The 22,399-nt window shown below is 38.6% G+C and overlaps 1 protein-coding gene across 40 annotated transcripts in view; it reads left to right on the top strand.

Annotated features, from left to right (window-relative positions):
* Positions 1-22,399, top strand: part of RIMS2 (regulating synaptic membrane exocytosis 2) — a 471,979-nt gene that overhangs the window by 404,225 nt on the left and 45,355 nt on the right. For 19 of the 40 annotated variants that reach the window (XM_074145864.1, XM_074145871.1, XM_074145858.1 and 16 more), the window contains one exon: positions 11,728-11,969. The exons of the other annotated variants lie outside the window; for them this stretch is intronic. In XM_074145864.1, the coding sequence (XP_074001965.1) occupies positions 11,728-11,969 (242 nt within the window). The remainder of the gene's footprint in view (positions 1-11,727; positions 11,970-22,399) is intronic. 40 annotated transcript variants of the gene reach the window in all.

Below are 22,399 nucleotides of genomic sequence, written 5' to 3' on the forward strand. Positions count from 1 at the left end.
TTGCAGTTTCCTGCAGCTCTCAAGCCAAGATGTTGGCTTAACAATTTATTTAACATGACAACAAAGTGGACCTTGCCATTCCTGGGATGAGAACGGCAGGTTGCAATACAACATTCACCAGCTCTTTTCAGCTGCAAAATGTTTCGTTTTTCAGGCAGCTGGAGCAGGCAGGATGGACTGAGTCCTTGAACTGGCAACTTAATTTTGTGTCCTTTAACATAACTCTTTCTGCATACTTCTGACTAGATAAGCAGAGAGATGCTTACATATTGCCAGTCTGTGACTCAGAAGTAAAAGGACCTAAGATGATAAACTTTTTTATCAGTAAGATTTCATTAGTAATATTGGGCTGCATAGAATCTGTTAGTAATTCACAGCAAATTCTTACCCCATTTGAAGCATAGATTCAAACCCACTATTTTTGATGTGAGTTTTTTAACTTCAGCATTCCACATTGAGGCAAATCTTCAAAAGCTGTAAATTTATATAGCAACTTGGTCTATAGCAACACACACAGTCAATAATTTGGCCATTTGGTTTTTTATACTTCCACAGATGACAAATAGAAGAAAATTATCTGTGACTTCTGAAAAATATTGCAGAAAAGGATATAAAATATCAATAGTTCAAAAGGAATTGCATGATTTCATATATTTGTTGTGAAATCTGTACCAAGAGTAGAATACAAATTATAAAAAAATCTAGCAAAGTCACCTGCTCTAAGTTATTCATCACCATCTATCAAACCCTTGGAGAGTCGTTTTTTCTGTTACTTTGGAGTAAGTACAAAAGATGTATACACTCCTTTACAGCTAGTAAACTTATTTTGATCCACTGGGAAATAACACAGTAATGAATTTGAAAGTACACATTATTAACAGGTGAACAGTGAAAATATCTCATTTGAAACAGTCTGCAGCTTTGATATGCGGTGCCAGGCAGGGAACTCAGACATTTTTTCTTTGACAGCAGCACAATATCACTGTGACTGCTTCCATCTCCATGAAATGCAGTCTGCACTTAAGCCCCTGTTGAGTCAGCTCTGACCTGTGATCCAGAAAGCACTGATGTACTCCTGTTACTAAAGGTTCTTTAAAAATACTGCATCAATAGTTCAATTAAAAAAAAAAAAAAGAAAAAAAAAAAAAAAAAGAGGTGCAGATGGAACTCCCTGGAGACATTCAGGGAAGTAGGGATGAAGGGACAAATTAAAATGAGGATTTGAAGCAAATCTAAATGTTAAATTAGTTTTTGCACATTTAAGTGTATTAATAAAGGCTCATTTTCTGAAGATATTTAAAATGAGATTGAATCATAAGTTCTTCAATAGACAGACTTTTTTATCTTTATTTGTACAGGATTGAGCACAACAGGTCTGTGGACAAGAATAGCAATAGCAACAACTAAGTGTGGGGTAGAAACTTAGAAAAACAAAAAAATTGAGTGTTGAAGCCCATCAGGCTTTTCTTTCTTTGATGTTATGATTCTGTGGTTCTGTATGTTTTCTGCATGTTAGTACTGTATGTTTTCACTATTTTTACCTGAGTATTATTTTAATAGAAAGGTTAAAATACTCTGTTAAACTAATACAGTTCCTTTTCTGATTCCTCTAAATGTATTTCATTAAAAATAATTAATAAGCTTATCTCTTAGCCTTCTAAGAAGCAAACATAAAACCCTTCTTGTTACTTCATAAAAGTATTTCTGAAACATAGTTACTGTTTGTGTGCCAGTGCTTTTGAAGCAACACTGCCAGACCCATCTGCAAATATGATATTTTAACCAAGGGTCAGGGGCCCAGTGCTGGTCTTGCTATTGCTTATTTAATACCTATGGTGAAGTGATGGGCCAGTGGTTTGACATGGCCAATCTATCTGATTTTAACATTATTAGACCAAGCACATGAACATTTTGGTCCAGTACTATCACTGTACCTGCATGGTGTTCTTAGTCTATAAAGTCCATAAAGTGCTACCTTACGGCAGTTGTGTCGTCAGGTGGCCTCTAAGTCATAAGGAAATACATCCATATATTTCTGTACAAATGCCACCGGGAGCCCTGGGAGCCCAGTGCTTCCCCGATTGTAGCCATAACACAAGCACAATTCTTATGGAGGCCCAAGATAAACATGTGCAACATGCACGTTGCCTCAGCAGGGAGTTCTGGTCATAGACCTGTCCTCCCCAGGTCATAAAAGCAAAGTTTGCAGACTTGTGTTCAGAATGATGTAAGCCAAGTTTCCTCACAACATTTTCTTTTTATGATGGTCTTAAGTTTTCTGTATGCTTTTCTAATTTCCCCCAGAGGCCCAAAGTGACTCAAAGTCATTTTGTCAAAGTGACAGGAGTCAGACAGGCAAGATCATGGTGTCCCAGATAATGTCTCTTTGGTTGAGGTAATTATGGCTTCAGATCTCTTGCTCGTGTCCATTTAGCTCTCAGTCCCAGAAGATCAATTCAGAGAGATGCTGTGGGTTTGTAAGATGTTAGCAGTGCTATTCTGACCCTGATTTTTTGGAGTCCTCAAGCAACCTGAATTTACAAGGAATGAAGGAAATGTCAGAGTTGCTTTATTCTTTACACACCAGCTGCTGCACTTATTCACATGAGCAGTAGAAGGAGCATGAGCACGAGCATATCCACATTGTACAGTGCTAATCAAAGCACTCCAGTATGTCATGAGTGAGTATAGATGCAGCTGTAGTGAAATTCATATTGAATACAGCAATGTATTTAAATAAGGCCCTTTCAAGACATCTGGTTCTTCCCTGTGTATTATGTGATTTTCCCCGTAGTGTAATCTCAGAGCTCATCCTATCGAGTTCCTGCCTGTCTGTCTTTCAGAGTATTCTAGCTGTCAATGTGTTTTCTAAATAAGAAAATTTTCCTTATAGCTTGTTTCAGTAAAGATGATAAATCATGTTTCCTCTTACCTTGAGGCAATACATGATGATTCTTATCTCTATATATTTTTGTGAATTTTTGCCTTGAAGTCTGATTTTTTTCTCACTTTCCAGACTTTGTTTTTTATTATTTCTCTGGTGGTTTTAGTTCTGAGACACATAGTGGATTTATAGTCTGGTTTGTCAATTCACTGCTTGCTTTTCATTTCATAGAGCTCTTTTCAGCCCTTCAAGGAACAAATCTGGGCAGCACTAAGCAAGCTTGCATTACAGCTTTTGACTTAGCAGTGTTAATACAGAAAACAGAATGACCCCTCTCTTCTGTCTCTGTTGGATGACTGAACAGTACTTTTGAATAAGCACATAACATTTAACTTTCAAATTAAGTACATGCAAGGTGCATTTCTACAAGAGACACTCTCAATTAAATCAGGTTGCCAATTTGGCAAGCTGCTTGTTAACCTGCTTTTACAAATGCAACTGCTTCTTTGCCAGGGTGGGTGAAAGATGTTTTCTAAACTCTAAGATTTTGGATGTTATTCAAAACGGACTCTGTCTTTGTTTTGAATGCACTTACTTTATTGCCAAGCCTTCAGAGTTCATATGGACTGCTTGTATTTACAAATGAGTATCAAACTAATATGACAGCTGACTAATGCAAGACTTTTGGACCTCAGCTAGTTTTCTTGCTAGCCTTCTTTTGAATTCACACACAGTAAATGGCTGTTCACTGTATCAAAGGAAGGGATTTCTCCAAAGGTTCTCTACTGTTAGCAGGGTAATAAAGCTTTTCCATAACTTTGTAAAGGAAAACTTGAAAATTTATCAACAGTAGCTGAATATAATAATTTTTATTATAATTTTAATTCTATTTAAATTTAAAAGTTGCTATAAATTAAATATTTGTTATAAATTGTAATTTTATATAAAAATGGCCAGTTATCCTCTCAGAGATGGTAAGAACTTTTATAAAAAAATCTCTGAAGCTCTGTGAAGAATTCAACTGCTAGTGTTTGGAAACAGTTACAGTGGTTTTTCTGCATCACTCATTTGTTGTGGCAATGTTTGGTGAGTGACACAATGGCTTGACCCTAAATGATTTTGAAATTTGTTCCTATTAAAAAAAACCTGCTGGGCATGATATGGAAAAAGCTACTCCTCTATTAATTTGTAATAATAAAGCAGTGTGCAGAGCTTGATAACTAGCAGAGTGGGGGAGATCCAGCTCAAGTCAACCTATGTACTGTACAGGTGAGGTATTTCTGGTTTTTAATGAAAGACCGTTGAAACAGATACTTCATATAAAAATATTGTTACTTTTATTTTGAGATGTGCACACAAAGTTTTCTTTGAATAGTAATATACATAACAGAATACAGTATGATCACTGCTTTATCATTTCCCACCAACTTTCTTGTTATAATTTCAATAAAATAAACCTAAAAATTAAGTCAGTCCAGTATCTATTTGAGATTTATATCACAAATTAGTTTACAGGATAATTTTTGACCAAGTGAATCTCAGCAGACTAAGTCATTATAATTTTGAACCTGCAGTGTCTCTCTTTGATGTGAATTGGCAGATGAGTACATGCATTGGCCAGAAGCATTGTTCCCATGGAAATGTTATTTTCTACATCACAGCTGTCCCCATAATGATGGTTTTGTTAAATTTCTTCAGCAAATTAATGAAATTAAAGCCTCTCCAAATGAGTTAAGAAGTCTATTAAGAATGGCATTAAAATTCCTTTCCTGCTTGTAAAAAGCTGCACACAAAATCTTCACTGGGCCTTCCAGTCTCACAAGAGATATGTTTTAGAAAATATCTATTACAAAAATTGAAAAATTGTTAAAATCCTCTCCCTAGGGCATCACAGCACACGGCTGTGCTTCACACTTGGCAGACTGAGTTTTTACTATTGCAGGCGCTTTATTTCCATTAGGGATTGTTAACAGAGAACTAAGCGAAATGAAAGGGAAGTGGGACGTGAGAAAATGATGGGTGAAAATTATGGGTTATGGGAAATCGCCGTTCAGTTCAGCAAGTCACTAGCTGAGCTACGGAGCAGGGGTTCCTGGCACTGGGACTTACTTGCAGCTGGCAGCTGCATTATGATATTATTTAACAAATGAAATGCAGGGAAGGAGGGGTGTTCACCTTACGAGAGTCTGATTATTGTTTTGATAAGTCAAGGAGAGAAAAATGAGATGGTGGCAGAGGATGTCACAAAGGATATGATCTGTGTTTTTTGAATGATCACGGTGTCCCAAGATTTGGATTTGGGCTTGTTTGTCATTTGTATTTCTTGTCTATGGACAAAGATTGAGTCAGTATATTTTCCTAGTTTAGCCTTTCTTGATGCTTGTAGCTGTATTGCTTAATTAATGTACAGGCAGAACGGGCAGTACTGCCCTGTGCAGCAGCATAGGATGCCTCCAAAAATCTTAATGAAGTTCTTTAACCTCTGGGACTTCATAATTGCTTTTTATATCAGTAACAACTTTCAGGGGAGTCATTGTCTTTAGTTCCTCCATCCCCATTCTGGTTGGTTTGCCACATATTGTAAATCTCAACAGGCATGATAAACATAAGGACTGCCAGGTGTCAGTAGGGTTTTTTAGTTTGTGTTTTCTCTTGTTTTGTTTTTCTGGCCTAAACAAAAGGTTCCTGAGGAAATTTGGCACTTATTGTACTAATCAGCCAGTTTCTATAAAAAGTTTCTGTTTCTGTAGGCAAGAATCTGTCAAACTAGAGAGGTGTTGTCCAACTCTGCAACTGGTTCAAAAGTTGCAGCCAAAGACTGCAGGTTTTTAACTATGGAGACAGGATGAGACTTTCCATTTGATACATATGAAACAATGAGGATTCAAGTGTATCTGCAGCTGTTTCATGGAAAATGTAACAGCAGCCATGAATGTGATCAGTTAGTTCTAAAATTAGTATTTTCTTGTAAAATTATTAAACACCTCTAAAGCACTAATAAGTCAGTCAGAAATTGGGAGAGGTTGGATGAAGTTTCTGACTTGTTTTTTACTTCTTAACATCCAAAAACATTGATTAAACAAAGATTTAATCTGAAACCTGTTTATCTAGGATGTGGAGCATTTGCCCACACTGCAGTCCATTTTACCTGGTGCAAGAGTCACCAGCTATATACTGTTGTATTTAAGGTGGTTTCAAAACAGTTTCTCTGCCTTTACAGCAGGATCCTTTCACACTGTGAAATCTTTCCTCTCCTTAAGCCAAATCTCGCACACAGTTGCTTTCCTTCTTGGTCAGATATCAAGGAAATGGACTGTCTAAAGCAGGAGATACCAAGACTGAAGCAAAGGTCATACAAGACTTACTTTTCTGCCTCCCTTCTGTGAGGATTTCTTTAGGTACTTTATGGTATTCCCTTCTAGCTATGCATCAACTCCAAAAGGGATCGTTTTCCAAGTAGCCAGTCCTAGGCATTGTATTTTGAGAGAGTTTATCTGCCGTTGTTGTTTAGTATTTCTGTAATTCAGCACAGATATTGACAAACTGGGGAGAAAAACAAGGTAGTGTCTTATTATCTGCTATAGTAGGAGTCTGGGAAACCCTGACAGCAAATTTGATTGCAGAGAATAATTGCACTCCCTGTTTTGAAAACACGTGGGTTTCTGCAAAGAGATCTTGAAGATGAATGCCTTTAAGAAGTCCAGAAACTTAACATTGCATTTTCCAGAAGGCGATGTATGAATAGCAATTTTGTACTTGCTTACTGTTTTTCTTCAAAAGCATACAGAAAAAGCTTATGGAATTTATGGCTATGTCTACACCAGTACACTAGACAGTGCAAGCACATAATCTTAAGCACCATCCCATGATCATCCACACTGTTCAAGAAGTTTGTGTCCTCCTTATCATAGCTTTATGCAGGACACAGTGATAATGTGCCCCTGATTCAGTCCAGGGACAATTCAGGAGATAGCACAGGTCGGGGTCTGTATCCTCTAGGCAGCATGCCTGAGAATCATAGATCAAGCAATCATTTGGGTTGGAAAACACCTTTAAGGTCATCGAGTCCAACCATAAACCTAACACTGCCAAGTCCACCACTAAACCATATCCCTGAGTGCCACATCTACATGCCTTTTAAGTACTTCCAGGGATGGTGACTCAACCACTGCCCTGGGCAGCGTGTTCCAATGCTTGACAACCCTTTCAGTGAAGAAATTTTCCTTTTGTCCTATCACTTGTTACTTGGGAGAAGAGACTGACACCCACCTCTTTTCAGGTAGTTGGAGATAGCAATAAGGTCACTCCTCAGCCTCCTTTTCTCCAGACTAAACAACCCCAGTTCCCTCAGCCACTCCTCGTAAGACTTGTGCTCTAGACCCCTCACCAGCTTTGTTGCCCTTCTCTGGACACGATCCAGCACCTCAATGTCCCTTCTGTAGTGCGGGGCCCAAAACTGAACACAGTATTTGAGGTGGGGCCTCACCAGTGCTGAGTGCAAAGAGACCGTCACTTCCCTAGTCCTGCTGGCCACACTATTCCTGATACAGGCCAGGATGCTGTTGGCCTTCTTGGCCACCTGGACACACTTCTGGCTTATATTCAGCCGGCTGTTGACCAATAACCCCGGGTCCTTTTCTGCTGGGCAGCTCGCCAGCCACTCTTCCCCAAGCCTGTAATGCTGCATGGGGTTGTTGTGACCCAAGTGCAGGACCCGGCACTTGGCCTTGTTGCATCTCAAATTCTGCTTTAGCTTTGAGAAATCCCTCTTTTTGGAAGGATGGAAGCTAGCTGTGTGTATGCAGGCTGTCAAAGTCAGGGAACAGCATGAGCTGAGTCTTCTTCCTTACTTTAATTCTCTTTCCTACTTTTCTCAGTTGGTCAAAAGAATGTGGCTCAGTGAAGTCTACCTCATTTTTGGCAGCTGTAAACAGCAAATCTTGATTTTGTGATATAGAAGCCTTTAGACAGCAGCCAGGGAGCGAATTTTTGTAATGCATGCTACTTTTATAGTTACTGCATAGTGAAATTATAGCAACTTTGTTTGCATGCCAACCTTTTAAAGCACATCGATTTCTTTAATAAGCATAATTATTGTAATCCATTGCACTTAAATAGAATTATACATCTTGGGAAATGACACATGAAGCACCTCAAAGGCACATTAGACTCAGGAAATGGGAACTTTCTCCTCAGTGTAAGTTTTATGAGAAAAGAGAATATTTCTGTTTTCACTGCTATGACATAACACCTTTCCTAAATGTTAATATCACTTATAAAGCAGTGCCATAATTATTATTTCCTATTAGTAAATATAACAGGAACCCACTGATTTTCTGGATATCATTCTTGAAAAATGGATCATTGGAATCAGTTGCTCTGCAAGTAGTAAAAATGTTGCTTCCACTATTAGTCTGTCCTGTGCGAATGAGCTCCCACATGAAATAACAGAGGTTCAGTAATGATTTGTGCTACAGTCTTTCCCCACAGGGACATTCATAAGATCTCTCTCCAGGGATCTATTTTCAAAACAGTTTTAGAAACTAAATAGCTCTAGTTTTCTACTCCTGTGTCAAATTTGAACTGATTAAAAAAAATACTGAAAAGAGAGAGACCTGACAGAAAACACAGTCACATTAATCATATTTCCTTAGAGAACTTGGGTTAAAAATAGCATTAGTGGCTAAGGGGCTCTCATTTTCTGATTCTTAGAAGAATTTTGCATAAGGTAAAGTTGAAGATACTAGCTCTTCCCAACACTGTTCTTCCTAGATCTCTCTAGTATTTCTTATATGCAAGGTAGTGTTGAAACTGAGAACTAGTTTCTGTGGCATCTTGTTTCTGGGAATCAATCCCTAAAGATGTTTGTTTGAAAGAGAATAAAGCATGTGATGTTGTATTCTTACAAGTAAATTACTATAGTGCTAAAAATCCCTAGAAATAGAGATCCACGTCTTTTTTCCTTCCCTGACTTCCTCTTTACTCGCTTCCTACCCCAGTCCTTCCTTAGTGTTCAATGTACCAATGTGAGTCAGTGTGCATTAACATATAACAACAAAGAGTTAAAAAAGGATAAGAAAAGAACTTTCAGGTTATCACTGTGTTGCAGTCTTTTGTTATAGTCTGTCCAGGCAAGGCCACTAAGTCTCTCTCAGCTTTCTTTTGTGCCTCTCCATCTCTTGATCTGAACTCTCATTCATATTTTCCCTTATAACTTCCTTCAGAAGACACCTGATTTTTTTTGGCTTGATGGCAGAGGTCCACTTCTATAAACTAGCCCTTATGTGTTGTGGCTTAACTTGGAGCACTTTGTGCCTTCATGCACATGCAGCTGTCAGCTAAAGAGTAAAGCACTTTATGGGTACCTCTCAAATACCTTAAATAGTTGCAGTTGTTCCAAATCTGATGCCTCATCCCATTTTCCCTTGAGTCAGTGCAAAGAGACCCAGTGATCCATTTGCTTTTGGGGGTGCTGCATTAAATCCATTGATAATGTTTGTGTTCCAGAACATGTATTATAAAAACTTCATAAAGAAGCAATATAACCTTCCTTTTTTGAAATAGATTCAGGCTATTACAGGTAAGGGGAAAGGAGTATGGTTATACCCACTAAAATTTACTCTATGGGCATTTACTGAGCGGTAAAGCTCTAGGAATAACTTTTGCATGTTTTTGGACAAAAAATGAGTAATTTCCTCTGGTTTCCAGAAATATTCCACTGTTTTGTGGATTGTCTAAGACTATCTAGTGGCAATTTTCAGTGAGATTCTGTATTGAACAGAATAATCAAGGTTTAAGTTCTGTGCAAGAAATAGAAGCATTCATTATGTATTCTTAGGCCCACGTGCTCCAGAATCTCCAGGTCTGTATGTTCATCCAGACACATACCAGTGAGATGTCAGGGCAAAATTTGGATAAGTACTGCTGTCATCACTGTAGATTGTAATTTCTGTACAAAGGAATCACAGAATCATAGAATTGCAGGAAGGAACCTTCAGAGATCATCTAGTCCAACCCCCCTGCAAAGCAGGTTCACCTAGCGCAGGTTGGACAGGAACACATCCAGGCGGGTTTTGAATATCTGCAGAGAAGGAGGCTCCACACCCTCTCCGAGCAGTCTGTTCCAGTGCTCCGTCACCCTCAAAGTAAGAAGTTTTTCCTCATGTTGAGATGGAATTTCCTGTGTTCCAGTTTGTGGCCATTGCCCCTTGTCCTGTCGCTGGGCACCACTGAAAAGGGTCTGGCCCCATCTTCTTGACACCCACCCTTCAGATATTTATAAGCATTGATGAGGTCCCCTCTCAGTCTTCTCCAGGCTAAACAGACCCAGGTCTCTCAGCCTTTCCTCATGAGAGGAGTGCTCCATTCCCTTGATCATCTTCATAGCCCTGTGCTGGACTCTCTCCAGTAGTTCCTTGTCTTTCTTGAATTGGGGAGCCCAGAACTGGACACAGTACTACAGATATGGCCTCACTGGGGCAGTGTAGAGGGGGAGGATGACCCCCCTTGACCTGCTGCCCACACTCTTTTTAATGCACCCCAGGAGACCATTGGCCTTCTTGGCCACAAGGGCACATTTCTGCCTCATGGTCAGCTTGTTGTCCACCAGGTTTTCCAGGTCCCTCTCTGCAGAGCTGCTCTCCAGAAAGTCAACCCCCAACCTGTACTGGTGCATGGGATTATTATTCCCCAAGTGCAAGACCCTACACTTGCCCTTGTTGAACTTCATCAGGTTCCTCTCCACCCAACTCTCCAGCCTGTCCAGGTCTCGCTGAATGGCAGCACAGCCTTCTGGTGTGTTGTGTCAGCCACTCCTAGTTTTGTATCATCAACAAACTTGCTGAGGGTACACTCTGTGCCATCATCCAGGTCATTGATGAATATATTGAACAAGCCTGGACCCAGTACTGACCCCTGGGAACACCACTAGCTATGGGCCTCCAACTGGACTCTGCACGGCTGACCACAGCCCTCTGAGCTCTTCCATTCAGCCAGTTCTCAGTCCACCTCACTGTCCACTCATCTAATCGCACCTATGGACAGGTCACTTAGACTGGACCACTGGCAGATCAGGTGCTCCTGGGGCATGTTGTGAAACGCTGCAGCAGATAATTTAGATGATGCCACATAGAACATGTTGAAATAGTCTGTAAATGAGTGGAAAAAATATATTAGAATTAAATTCCATTTATCAGTTGTGGTGATCTATGTCACATAGATCAGGGTTGTATGAAATACATATATAATGCATGTATTTATTGCTGAAGAGAGGGAGCAAAAAACCTATGGCTGTTCATTGCTGTGTAATTTCATCAAAATCATAGGATGACTGAGCTAAACCACATCACTGAAAACATTCTTGAAATGTCTGAATGTTTAGAAACCAAAGCTAGACTTCAGACTGATATCCTTTTCCACTCTATTGAATCAAGTATCTGTTTCCCAGAAGAATATACATTATTTGTGTGTATATATGGGAGAAGAAGGGGGCAGAGCACTGATTGCAGAATTTAAATTTCCCAAGCAAAAAATATAGATATGATATACTGATGTATTAATTCTTTGGTATGTTCTTGCTGATAGTATGTTTTAAGACAATCAGTAAATAAGAGTTTGTTATTTTAAACAAAATTTTGATGAGTCAAGTATGTTTACAGGAGACCAAACCGGTACCTAAAATTAAAGTTGCCCCCTTTCACCTCCAAAAACCAAACCCTACCTGTGTGAATTAGCTGCTTTTACCCTCCAGTCTCCCAAAACCTTCCATCTGAAACCTGTCCTTTTCTGTCTTCCCCTTTTTACTCTTCTTTGTCTGCGCTGTTTATCCATCCACTGGCTGACAGTGTCTTTACATCCAAAATGCAAAGCAGACAGATGGGCGCCTCAGGAAAGAACATGACTAAGAGCACCAGCATCGGCGGGGACATGTACACGCTGGAGAAGAACGACGGCAGCCAGTCGGACACTGCAGTGGGCACTGTTGGTGGTGGTGGCAAAAAGAGACGCTCCAGCATCGGTGCAAAGATGGTCGCCATTGTGGGTCTCTCGCGAAAAAGTCGTAGCACGTCACAACTCAGCCAAACTGGTAGGAACTGGATTTTTTTCCCCTCTCAAATTATCATTTTAATGTACATAGTGTGTATGTATTACAGTTTAATCATTTGGATACCCTGTTGAACTTGTCTAATCAACAACATTCTACGGAATGAAGAAAATGTTCAAACATCTTTTTTCTCTGAACATCTACTAAACTATTTTTTTTTTTAGCAAAGATCCTTTTCAGGTTGGACTGAGGCTTTTATTTTCTGCTTTCTGGAACCTGCTTAATGCACTAATTCCTTGCTTCTCAGGAGCCAACATGAGCCGCTGTACCTCTCTTGGGGGGCATCCTTACTGCAAGTTTGTGAAGGGTTGCTGAAAGGGTGAAAAATTCTTTGCTTTTGTCACAAATGCATATTTAAATATGGTGACTTCTTTTTTCACATTTGAACATGCAACCTTATTTTGAAACAAATCAATTCTCCTGAAAAAAATGATGTTATATTTTATTACTTTAGTGCGTTTGATTGCTTTTTAATTAATTTCTTTTCAGCCTACAAGCATATTCACCATCAGTATAAATTTTCCTCATTTCTTTTTATCTCAGTCAAATTTTTATACTGAAATATTCTACCTTGGAAAAATGGAGAGTTTTTCTGCTTTGATGCCTAAAGCATTTAATATCATACATATTTTTTTCTGTTCCTCCTATTTCAGGGAAAATCCATATAATGCACTCTGAAAGGCTCTCATTGTCAATTAAGGAAGCTGTATAGGACAAGTGTATTTTACATGGAAAAATATAATTTGTATTTACATGACATATATATATATATATAAAGTGTTTAAGCAGTTTATATAGTTATGCCCATATATATTTGTATATTTCAAGGTACATACATAAGATATATTGTATGTTCAGCATTTAAGCAAAACTGTTGTAATGTTGTCATATGGCTCAACATAAGTTTATAGTGTTCAGTTGTGTGTGGTCCCATTGGAAGGTCTCCATTATGCTAACCACCATTCAAACATCGATAGATTTTTCAGTTCTCCGGAAAGTTTGCAGTTTATACCAAAATGATAGGAGTTTTAATGTACAAGTAAATGGAGCAAAATGATGATTTGCAATGTCAGAAACTGTGGTAAATTTTGTAAGCAAAATTTTGTAGGTGGGGGATTTAAAGAGTAGAAGTAAAAAAGGGGGGAAAGGAAGGGTAAGCTAGAGGGGTAACAGTGCAGAAGAAGGAGGGATATAAAAAGTGAGCAGGCAGCTTGAGTGTGTGTCTTACTGGATGTGATATGAGACAGGAGAGAATGAACGAACATATATACTGAAAGTTCTGAAATCATGCAGGCACTGATGACTCCACCAGTAGGCAAGTCTTTGCAGCAGTCTCACGTTTCACCAACTCACTTGCAGGGTATGGAAATGGCAGTTTCTTATACATTTCTGTTTTCTCTGAGTTCAAATGAATGTGAGGAAAAAAGATGAAGTCATCTTTATAGATTTCTCGGAAATGTCTGGTTGGGCAAGAAAAAAATCTTAGCCACTTGCTCACCTAGAAATCTAAATTCTACTTATGTGGTAGTACTTTGGTATGTAACTGTAACTGTATTGATGTATTTGAATACCAAGTCAAATACAATGCATTACATTACTAGTTCTGATCTAATCTGGTCTCTTTTACTGGAAGAGATATTAAATGAAGGATTTCAGCTCTGTTTATGCTGTTTAAGTATGTCTCAGCACTAGAGAGAATCTGTATTTTGTGGCTTGCCTAGGTTTGATTTAAATACCAGGCTGTCTTAGTTATTTGGGACTTCTAATCTGAAGTTTTTCTCTCTGTTGTATCCAGTCAGTTGCCCAACAACTGATTGGATGCTCAAGTCCGGGACAAATGTGAAATGTAACTCTTTCAAAAGTACTCAAGGTCTCTTGACCTATTGTCTGTGAATGGGGTGTTCTGAAAAACTTTGGAATAAGGATGTGTATTTCAGTGCTGCTAGAGGAGCAGCAGCGAGCAGGGGAGCCTGCAGGGCTCTGGCCGGCAGCCCTTCTCCCTCGGCTGCTCCCTGGGAGAGGTCTGTGCTCAGGGCTGGCCTGTGCCTGGCCCGGGGCACCTCCTGCTGCTGCCTTCTGAAAAGACCCCTCATGTATCGGGTGGTTTTCTAGAGCTGTTGCCCCACACCAGCTCCTGCTGCCCTATTTGACAGCGCTCCTGAGGGGCCTTCTCTGGTGGCCACATGTGGCTGCACCTAACAGGACAGGCACATGGCGTCATTTAAATAGTTGGGCCACACAAACACGCTGGTCAAACAGTGAGCAAGCCTGTGGCCACGTCAGCCCCTGGATGAGGTGTGTGTACAGTGCCCTGTTTCCAGTGGCACACAGTGATGGTCTGTTGGGTGGGTGAGGGTGAAGTCACATCACGAAGAAGTGTTTTGCATGTCTTAAGCATCCATCGGCACATCTTAAAGAAAATATTGGACAGCCTTGTTATACATGAATGCCAGGGGATTAAAACCTGCATTTAATATATTAAATGAACTAAAAAATTTCCCTGGTTTATCTCATCCTGTTCCTGTTTTCAGATGGTGTCTGCACGAGGAATTCTGTATTGGTACAAGCATTGGTACAAGGGCTGGGATCAAAACACTAATGTGCTGTAGATGTCCTGTAAGTAGTTTTGTGGAACTGAGAGGCTGGAGATACTCAAGTGGCAAGGCACTGGTACCGCATGGAAACTGGTCAAAGTGTAAAGGCTCTTAGGTAGTTTCTGAAGAAATTGTATCATTCATCAGCTAAGTATCTCCTTACATATCAGGCGTGAAAAAACATACCGGTATCCTGACATAACGATACTACTCCTATGGAAAGCTGTGATCATATTTATAGCAACTAGGCTTTTATAAACTGTGTGCTTATATGGAAGTCAGTGAAGAAATGCCCATCAGTATCTCTGAAAGTTTTTTCAAGTGTTTTGTAAAGCATAATTGTATTTCAGTGGTTTTCTTCATTCATATTTTATGACTAAATCCATGCCAGAAGTTTTTTTGAAAGTCATCATAAAAGCTTTCAGGACTGTGAGTCAGACTTATAATTAATGCCTTAAAAGGCCCATTTTTACCATCTTTTCAAATTAATTTTATGTTATTTGTTGTTATTTGGCATAGTATTAAGAAACTGAGACAAACTAAATACAAGGTTTTTTTTTTAATCTGATCTGTAATTCTTTAGGTTATTCATGTAGGAACAGTTGTTTGGGTTTTTACTGGTAAAGGGTATGTTGTTTTGTTCTTACAGGTGGGAGTAAAAGGAATAATTTTAATAACAACAACTACCTAGCAATGGTATTTGGATTTGATTCAGCTATGACTAGTGTATATTCTGTGTTGGAAGGCCTTCAGAGAGACAACTGAATACATCTGAAATATGACAAAAACCTGAATAAGCAATGCTTTTTTATTCTCAGACATATAGAGTCTTAAATGCCTAGAAAATTGCTAATCCGTTAACTCTGCTGACCAAGCCCATCAAGGGTAATTTATGAGAGTAAAATAATAATTCAAGACGTGGAAAAGGTCTGACCTCATTAACATAGGCACTAGGAACTGATATTTTCAGATTATCATAGCAAAAGAACCCAAGTGTTCATATTCATTACATGAAAAGATCTTAGGTGGTGCTCTGTGCATCACTATTGTTATGGGAAAAGAAAGAGCAGAAAAAATGCCAGTGTTAAAACCATGGGAATACAGAAAACATGAATAAAAAATAGATAAGACTTATTTTCTGGTTTCCATTTTGGCTTAAAGGAGAGTTGCAGTTTATTTTTTAAAAGTTCACACTCCTTTTAACGATGTGTATCACTGCTGTAATATTTCTTTCCTATTATCTGATTTAATGAAAATTTTAAGTGTGAGAATATACAGAATCAGTATTTTGTGAACTGATTTCATTTATTTAAAATCAATTAAAAAAAAAAAAAAAAGACCCTGGAAGTTCCTGCAATTTTTTGACCTTGGAATCAAGGTAATGGCGGGATGACACGAAAGTATTTTACTTAAGGTAACTTTTACTTAAGGTAAGACCTTAGTAAAAGACAAGATACTCCAAAGTAGCATGGCAAAGTAAATCAGAACTCATTTTAGTTATGGTTTGTGTACCTTTTCAGTGCTACAAAAAGTAGCTAAAGGTATACTCCCTACACTTGGGACAAGCAATCATTCCTACAAGCTAACATTTGGCAGATTAGAAATTATTTATGTTGTAACCTTCAGGTCCTGATTCCACAGGCATTCTTCCTAGTGGAAATGTAGGATTTCTTTACAGAGGAAAATAAAATACAAAATGCAAATCCCAAGCAGTATCTTAACAATGTTTACAGCGCTATTCATATCTGGAATGCAATCCTTTTCCTGCTGGACAGCCCTGAGGGAACTGATGCTCAGGCTTCCATACAGGTGCAGATCTGTAACTCTTAGTTACATTTAATTAATGAGTGAAGTCTTTGCCCTCTTCTGATTACACAATCTTAGATCTCCCTTTCAACTTACATGCACTATCTCTGAAAGGTGGATACCTGGGAGACTTGACTTCTCTTATTTAGCTGACACTTCTCCTTTAGCTGGGAAAATATTTTTTGTCTTTTCGTTAGTTAACCAAGAGTTATTGTGTTTGCAGGCTGATTATATCCAAAAGCCTAAGCAGTTTAATTTATGTTGTCAAGACTTTTCTTAGAATCTGGACCACACCATGGATCATAGATACTAAAACATTTGCTATGTGTGCATACATTCAATCTTATGTACAGAGTCCAGCTCACTCTCAGAGACTGAGTCCCATGATGTCTTTGGGTATATGATGACAATAGATGGCATCTGTTAAAATAGATGACAAAAAGCATGTAACAGGATGACTTGAAAGTGACCAGTGCATTAATGCCTTCAGAGAGGTGTAACCATGTGTTTGAATAGAAATAACCTGCCCTTGTGTGTCTTGGTAGAGCATTACTCCAAGGTACAGTGCTCTGGAGGGTCCTGCACATATAAATCTAGCAGATGACTCTGGAGGTCAACTGACGCTGCCTGAACTGCAATTTCTTTGTGGCGACATGGTGCTCCATGTAAACTAATTACTCTTCCCAATAGGTGAATTCTCCCAAGATAAAAGTTGTAGGAAAGCATTGGAAAACTATTGGAAAACTATGCAAGGTCAACCAAGACATAGACAAGTATTAAAACCTATTAAAACTCACTAGAACCAAAAGGCTTTGGGTTGGGTTTTTTTTTTAATGACCAAGATAAAGGCTGCCTCCCCTTCAGCAGGAAGACAAACTTTGGCAAGATGCCACATGTGGCGTGAAATTATAGGGCTATAAAAGTAGAGTTTTGGGACAGTGTGTCATGGTGTTCTGTGCTCTCTTAATATCCTTTATAACTTTGGTAGGGTTAAATTATGGCATTATATTCTTGAAGTTATAGTTCTCTGTAGAAAGAAAAGCAAAAACCAGTTGGTTCAGTGCAAATAAAATTATGATTGCCCTTGAGAGAATTAAATAGCATTCGTCAAAAAGAGGTACTTCTATTTTAACAAATTCTGGAGAGGTCCAAAGGATAACCCCAGTGAAACAAGGTTGAAGTATTTTGAGATTTTGATATTTTATGACTACATATTTTCTTAGAAGAAATGTAGGAGAAGTAGGTCTCTCAGAGCAAAAAGCTTGAGTGGGATTTTATATTTTGTGTGTGTTAAAAGCCAAATTTTGGATTCTATATGGTTTGTAGGTGTTGAAACTACAGTCTAAAGTGCTATATTCATAATCAGAGTGTCTCAGTTATGTCTGTCATGAACAAACCACGTACCCTGTAGAGCAATTTCCTCAATTACTGGAATAATTGAAGGGAATCTTTTGGGAACATTGGTCTTAGTCTTGTTTGGAATTTCACATTTCTCAGTTCAGAGTTTGGATTTTTATAAAAACCAGTCTTCTACTATACATACAGTACATCTGTTTCCTATTAAAAAGAATATGATTAATCACTTCCAACAGTGGTAACTAATGGAGAAACACTGATTGCCTTTCATTGTCAAAAATGAGATAGAATATGGTAAGCAAACAACTTACTGAACTAAAAGTGTATTTGTTTTCATAATATAATTTTTATTCTCTGTCTCTAGAATTAATTTATGTGACCAAAATGGCAAATGAAATCATCATTCACTACTCTTATCTGGCCATGTATTTTAATTTTTTTTAAAATCACATATACAATTCAGGTGATTTGAAGCAAGTCATTTGTTTGTGGTTTTATTACCTCTCCTATAGCGGAGAGATTGCTAATGTTAATAAATTGCTTTAATGTGTAGTATCATGCTTGTATCAGTATTCCTGATGTGTAATCTGATTTAGTTTCAAAATAAACCCATATTACATTGATAGAAATATAGGCTTAGCAGTTGACAAGAGATTAAGGCCAATTTGTCCTACTGATTAGTTGAGAATTGTGACCTGAATCCTTTACCAAAGAGAAAGTGCCATTATAATAAATACATTACCAAGAGTATTAATCAGCTTTTACTAAATAAACTCTGGAGACTATGCTACTAAATAAATAGACTCTGATTGCAAACTAAAAAGGCTGATTACACAGGCTTTTAACTATATTTTACTAAGGTGAATAGTATATAGTAATATAGAGTAATATAATAGATATTGATTTTAATGTAGAAAAAGACTAGGAAAGAAGGTAAGGCAGTACAAAATTTAAGCAGCTGTCCTCAACAGATTTTCTATAGAGGAGATAGGATATAAGTGAGCCCTCGTATTTTCATAAAGCTTCTGTGGGAGATTACAGAATCATAGAATCATAGAATGGTTTGGGTTGCAAAGGGACCCTGAATATCATCTAGTTCCAACCCTCCTGTCATGGGCAGGGACACCTCCCACTAGACCAGGTTACTCGAAGCCCCATCCAGCCTGGCCTTGAACACCTCCAGGGATGGAGCATCCACAACTTCTCTGGGCAACCTGGTCCAGTCCCTCACCACCCTCATTTCTTCCTAATATCTAATCTCTAAATTTCCCCTCTTTCATTTTAAAACCATTACCCCTTGTCCTAGCACTACACTCCTTCATAAAGAGTCCCTCCCCATCTCTCCTGTAGACCCCCTTCAGGTACCAAAAAGGCTGTTATAAGGTCTCCCCAGAGCCTTCTCTTTTTCAGACTGAACAATTCCAATTCTCTCAGCCTGTCTTCATAGGAGTGGTGCTCCAACCCTCTGATCATCTTTATGGCCCTCCTCTGGACCTGTTCCAACAGGTCCATGTCCTTCCTGTGATGTGGGCTCCAGAGCTGGATGTAGTACTCCAGGTGAGTTCTCACCAGAGCAGAGTAGAGGGGCTGAATCACCTCCCTCGACCTGCTGGCCACACTTCTTTTGATGCAGCCCAGGATATGGTTGGCTTTCTGGGCTGCATGAGGTTCACACAGGCCCTCCTCTCAAGTCTGTCCGGGCCCCTCTGGATGGCATCCCTTCAGCATGTCAACTGCACCATACAGCTTGTTGTTGTTGGCAAACTTGCTGAGGGTGCACTCAATCCCACTGTCCATGTTGCTGACAAAGATGTTAAACAGCAGCAGTGCCAGTACCGACCCCTGAGGACCACCACTCATCACTGGTTTCCACTTGGACATTGAGCTGTTGACCACAACACTTTGAGTGCAACCATCCAGCCAATTCCTTATCCACTGAGTGGTCCATCCATCAAATCCATGTCTTTCCAATTTTGAGACCAGGATTTCATGTGGGACAGTGTCAAACACTTTGCATAAGTCCAGGTAAATTATGTCTGTTGCTCTCCCCTTATCCACCAGTGATGTAACCCTGTTGTAGAAGTCCAGCAAACTTGTCAGGCATGACTTGCCCTGTTGGCTGTCACAAATCACCTCCTTCTTTTCCATGTGCCTTGGCAGAGGTTCTAGGAGAATCTGCTCCATGATCTTGTTGGGCAGAGATGAGACTGACCGGCCTGTAGTTCTATGGGTCTTCATTTTTTTCCTTTTTGAAAATGGGGGTTATGTTTCCCCTTTTCCAGTCAGTGGGAACTTCACCAGACTGCCACAACTTTTCGAATATAATGGAAAATGCAGTTTTTTATAATAATAAATAAATAAATGCAGTTTAGCAACTTCATCTTCCAGTTCCCTCAGAACCAACGGATGGTTGTACGGTGGCTCCATATCCCATGGACTTGTGTGCCTTCAGGTTCCTTAGATGTTCTCAAACCTGATCTTCTCCTATAGAGGGTGGTTCTTCATTCTCATAGCCCCTCTTTTTGCCTTCTGCAATTTGGGCAGTGTGGTTAGAGCCCTTGTTGGTGAAGATGGAGGCAAAAAAGTCATTCAGTACCTCAGCCTTCTCCATATCCTGGGTGACCAGGTCTCCTGTTTCCTTTTGGAGAGGGCCCACATTTTCTCTAGTCTTTCCTTTATCTCTAACATACATATAGAAGTTTTTCTTGTTGCCCTTGATGGACGTAATGAAAAGACACTGAGGTGTCAGATCTGAACTCCAGGCAATGCTAGCTATGACCTTACAGAAGTCCTTTGGAAGACTCTTCTCAAACACAAAGTGTGGAGACACCTTATGATATATATAAGCAGAAATTCCAGGCAGGTGAGAAGGAAGTCCTGTAATGAAACTAGGAAGTACGAATAAAAGGATTAATTTTGGGACAAAATGTGCTGATCATGTATGCCAACGGAGCAATACTGCCCCAGTCACAAATTACTCATTGAACTCACTCTCTGTAATATGTAGTTATCAACTCGGTGAAATATACACCTGTGAGGTTTCCAGCTGACTGTAGTAGAAGTAAAATTAAATCCCCTGGTTGTAGGCATTTATATGATTTAAAACCTTTACTTATATTTAAAAAATTATTTTCTGTGTTGCCAACCCTTTCCTTAAGAAGTAACATACCAATGTTACCACTTGATCTCATTAATAAGAGAAAAAAAGGAGAAACCTATAAGTGAGATCAGAACATTTAGCTTGACCTTCCACAAGATTTTTTTCTTTACATAATTAGAGGTAAAAATAGAGAAATGTAGGGTGATCTTTCTTGGTAAGTATACTGCTAAGCTATCTTTTCTTATTCAGAGCAGAAGAATTCTCTTAAGATCCCTGCTTGAAAAAAATATACATCTCATCAAAAAACTTTAAAGCTGTTTTATTTCTGTTTTCACAGTAAACAAGATTTGTTCTTTGTGTTGTTACATAAGGAAACCCCATTACAGTGCTTCCAGAATTAATTCAATCTGGAGAGCATTTCTTTTTTAGGTTATGTGAGAGCTATTCAACAGAATAATTTAGGCTTTCCTTAAGAAAGTTTCAGTTTGAGAACTCCTTTTGGGATTTTATAATCCCTTAGTTAACATGTGATATAATATATGTGAATTTATTGTTGGATATTGTGTGAAAAAGGGCTCTGACTTCATCCTACTGAAACTTGAGAGTGAAAAGAAGAACTCTATAGGAAAATTTCATACTTTTACTCTGGCAAATATTCCATTTCAAGTTTGCCTGAAATGTCTGAGATACTTACCTCTAGTGACAGTTCTGTGTATCCATGTAGTTTATACTTTAGGGAAGAAAATTCAGGTTTATTTGTTTACAGTTGAAACATTTTTTCTAGTATTTTCAATTTTTTACATAGCCACTTCAATGACCACTGTGTTCTTTCAGAAGGATAATACTCATCTACAAATTTCTCTGTGAAACACCTTCAATAACTAACAATGTGCCATCAAGGGAGATTTACTTCAGATCTCCAAAGGCCAGCAGGAAGATGGCTGTTGTACTTTGCTCTTGGACAGTTATCAGAAGTGTGGTTTTAATACCAAAACCAAATAAGTATGACATTTATATTTACAGATTCATTAGGGCTGCATCTTTTTTTAATTTACTATTTCATAATAATACAGGATTTCCTTCCTTGTACTTAAATGGAATGAAATATTAAGGGTCCTTTAGGAAGTCATAGCTCAATATTGAATTTATATCTCTAACACTACCCATGTAATCAGCAATACTATTAATATGCTTCTGATAATTGACTTTTTTTTCCTAAGGATAGAATGTAATTTATGAAAATTGTAATATGTAAATTATGAAAATAACCCAAAAGTAAAAGTGGTATTAGAGGCATGCTTGCAGACTAATTCAGAACAGTTCTCTGGCCTCAACTGGTATGCAATGTGGATGTTGCAGTATTTCAAAAGTTCAGTTTTACTGCACTCTCACATTGCCCATTTCAGCTAGCTGTCGTGTGCTTATATGATAAATAATACTAATCTCTGTTCTCTATAGGATAAAATGGAGAGGTAAACGTTATAGTACTTCTGCTTTTAAACACTACACAAGGTGAACAGCTCAAGGGAAATCATGCAGCTATGGAGAATACAGTT

The sequence above is a fragment of the Numenius arquata genome, chromosome 3, assembly GCF_964106895.1.
Source record: "Numenius arquata chromosome 3, bNumArq3.hap1.1, whole genome shotgun sequence".
Taxonomy (NCBI): domain Eukaryota; kingdom Metazoa; phylum Chordata; class Aves; order Charadriiformes; family Scolopacidae; genus Numenius; species Numenius arquata.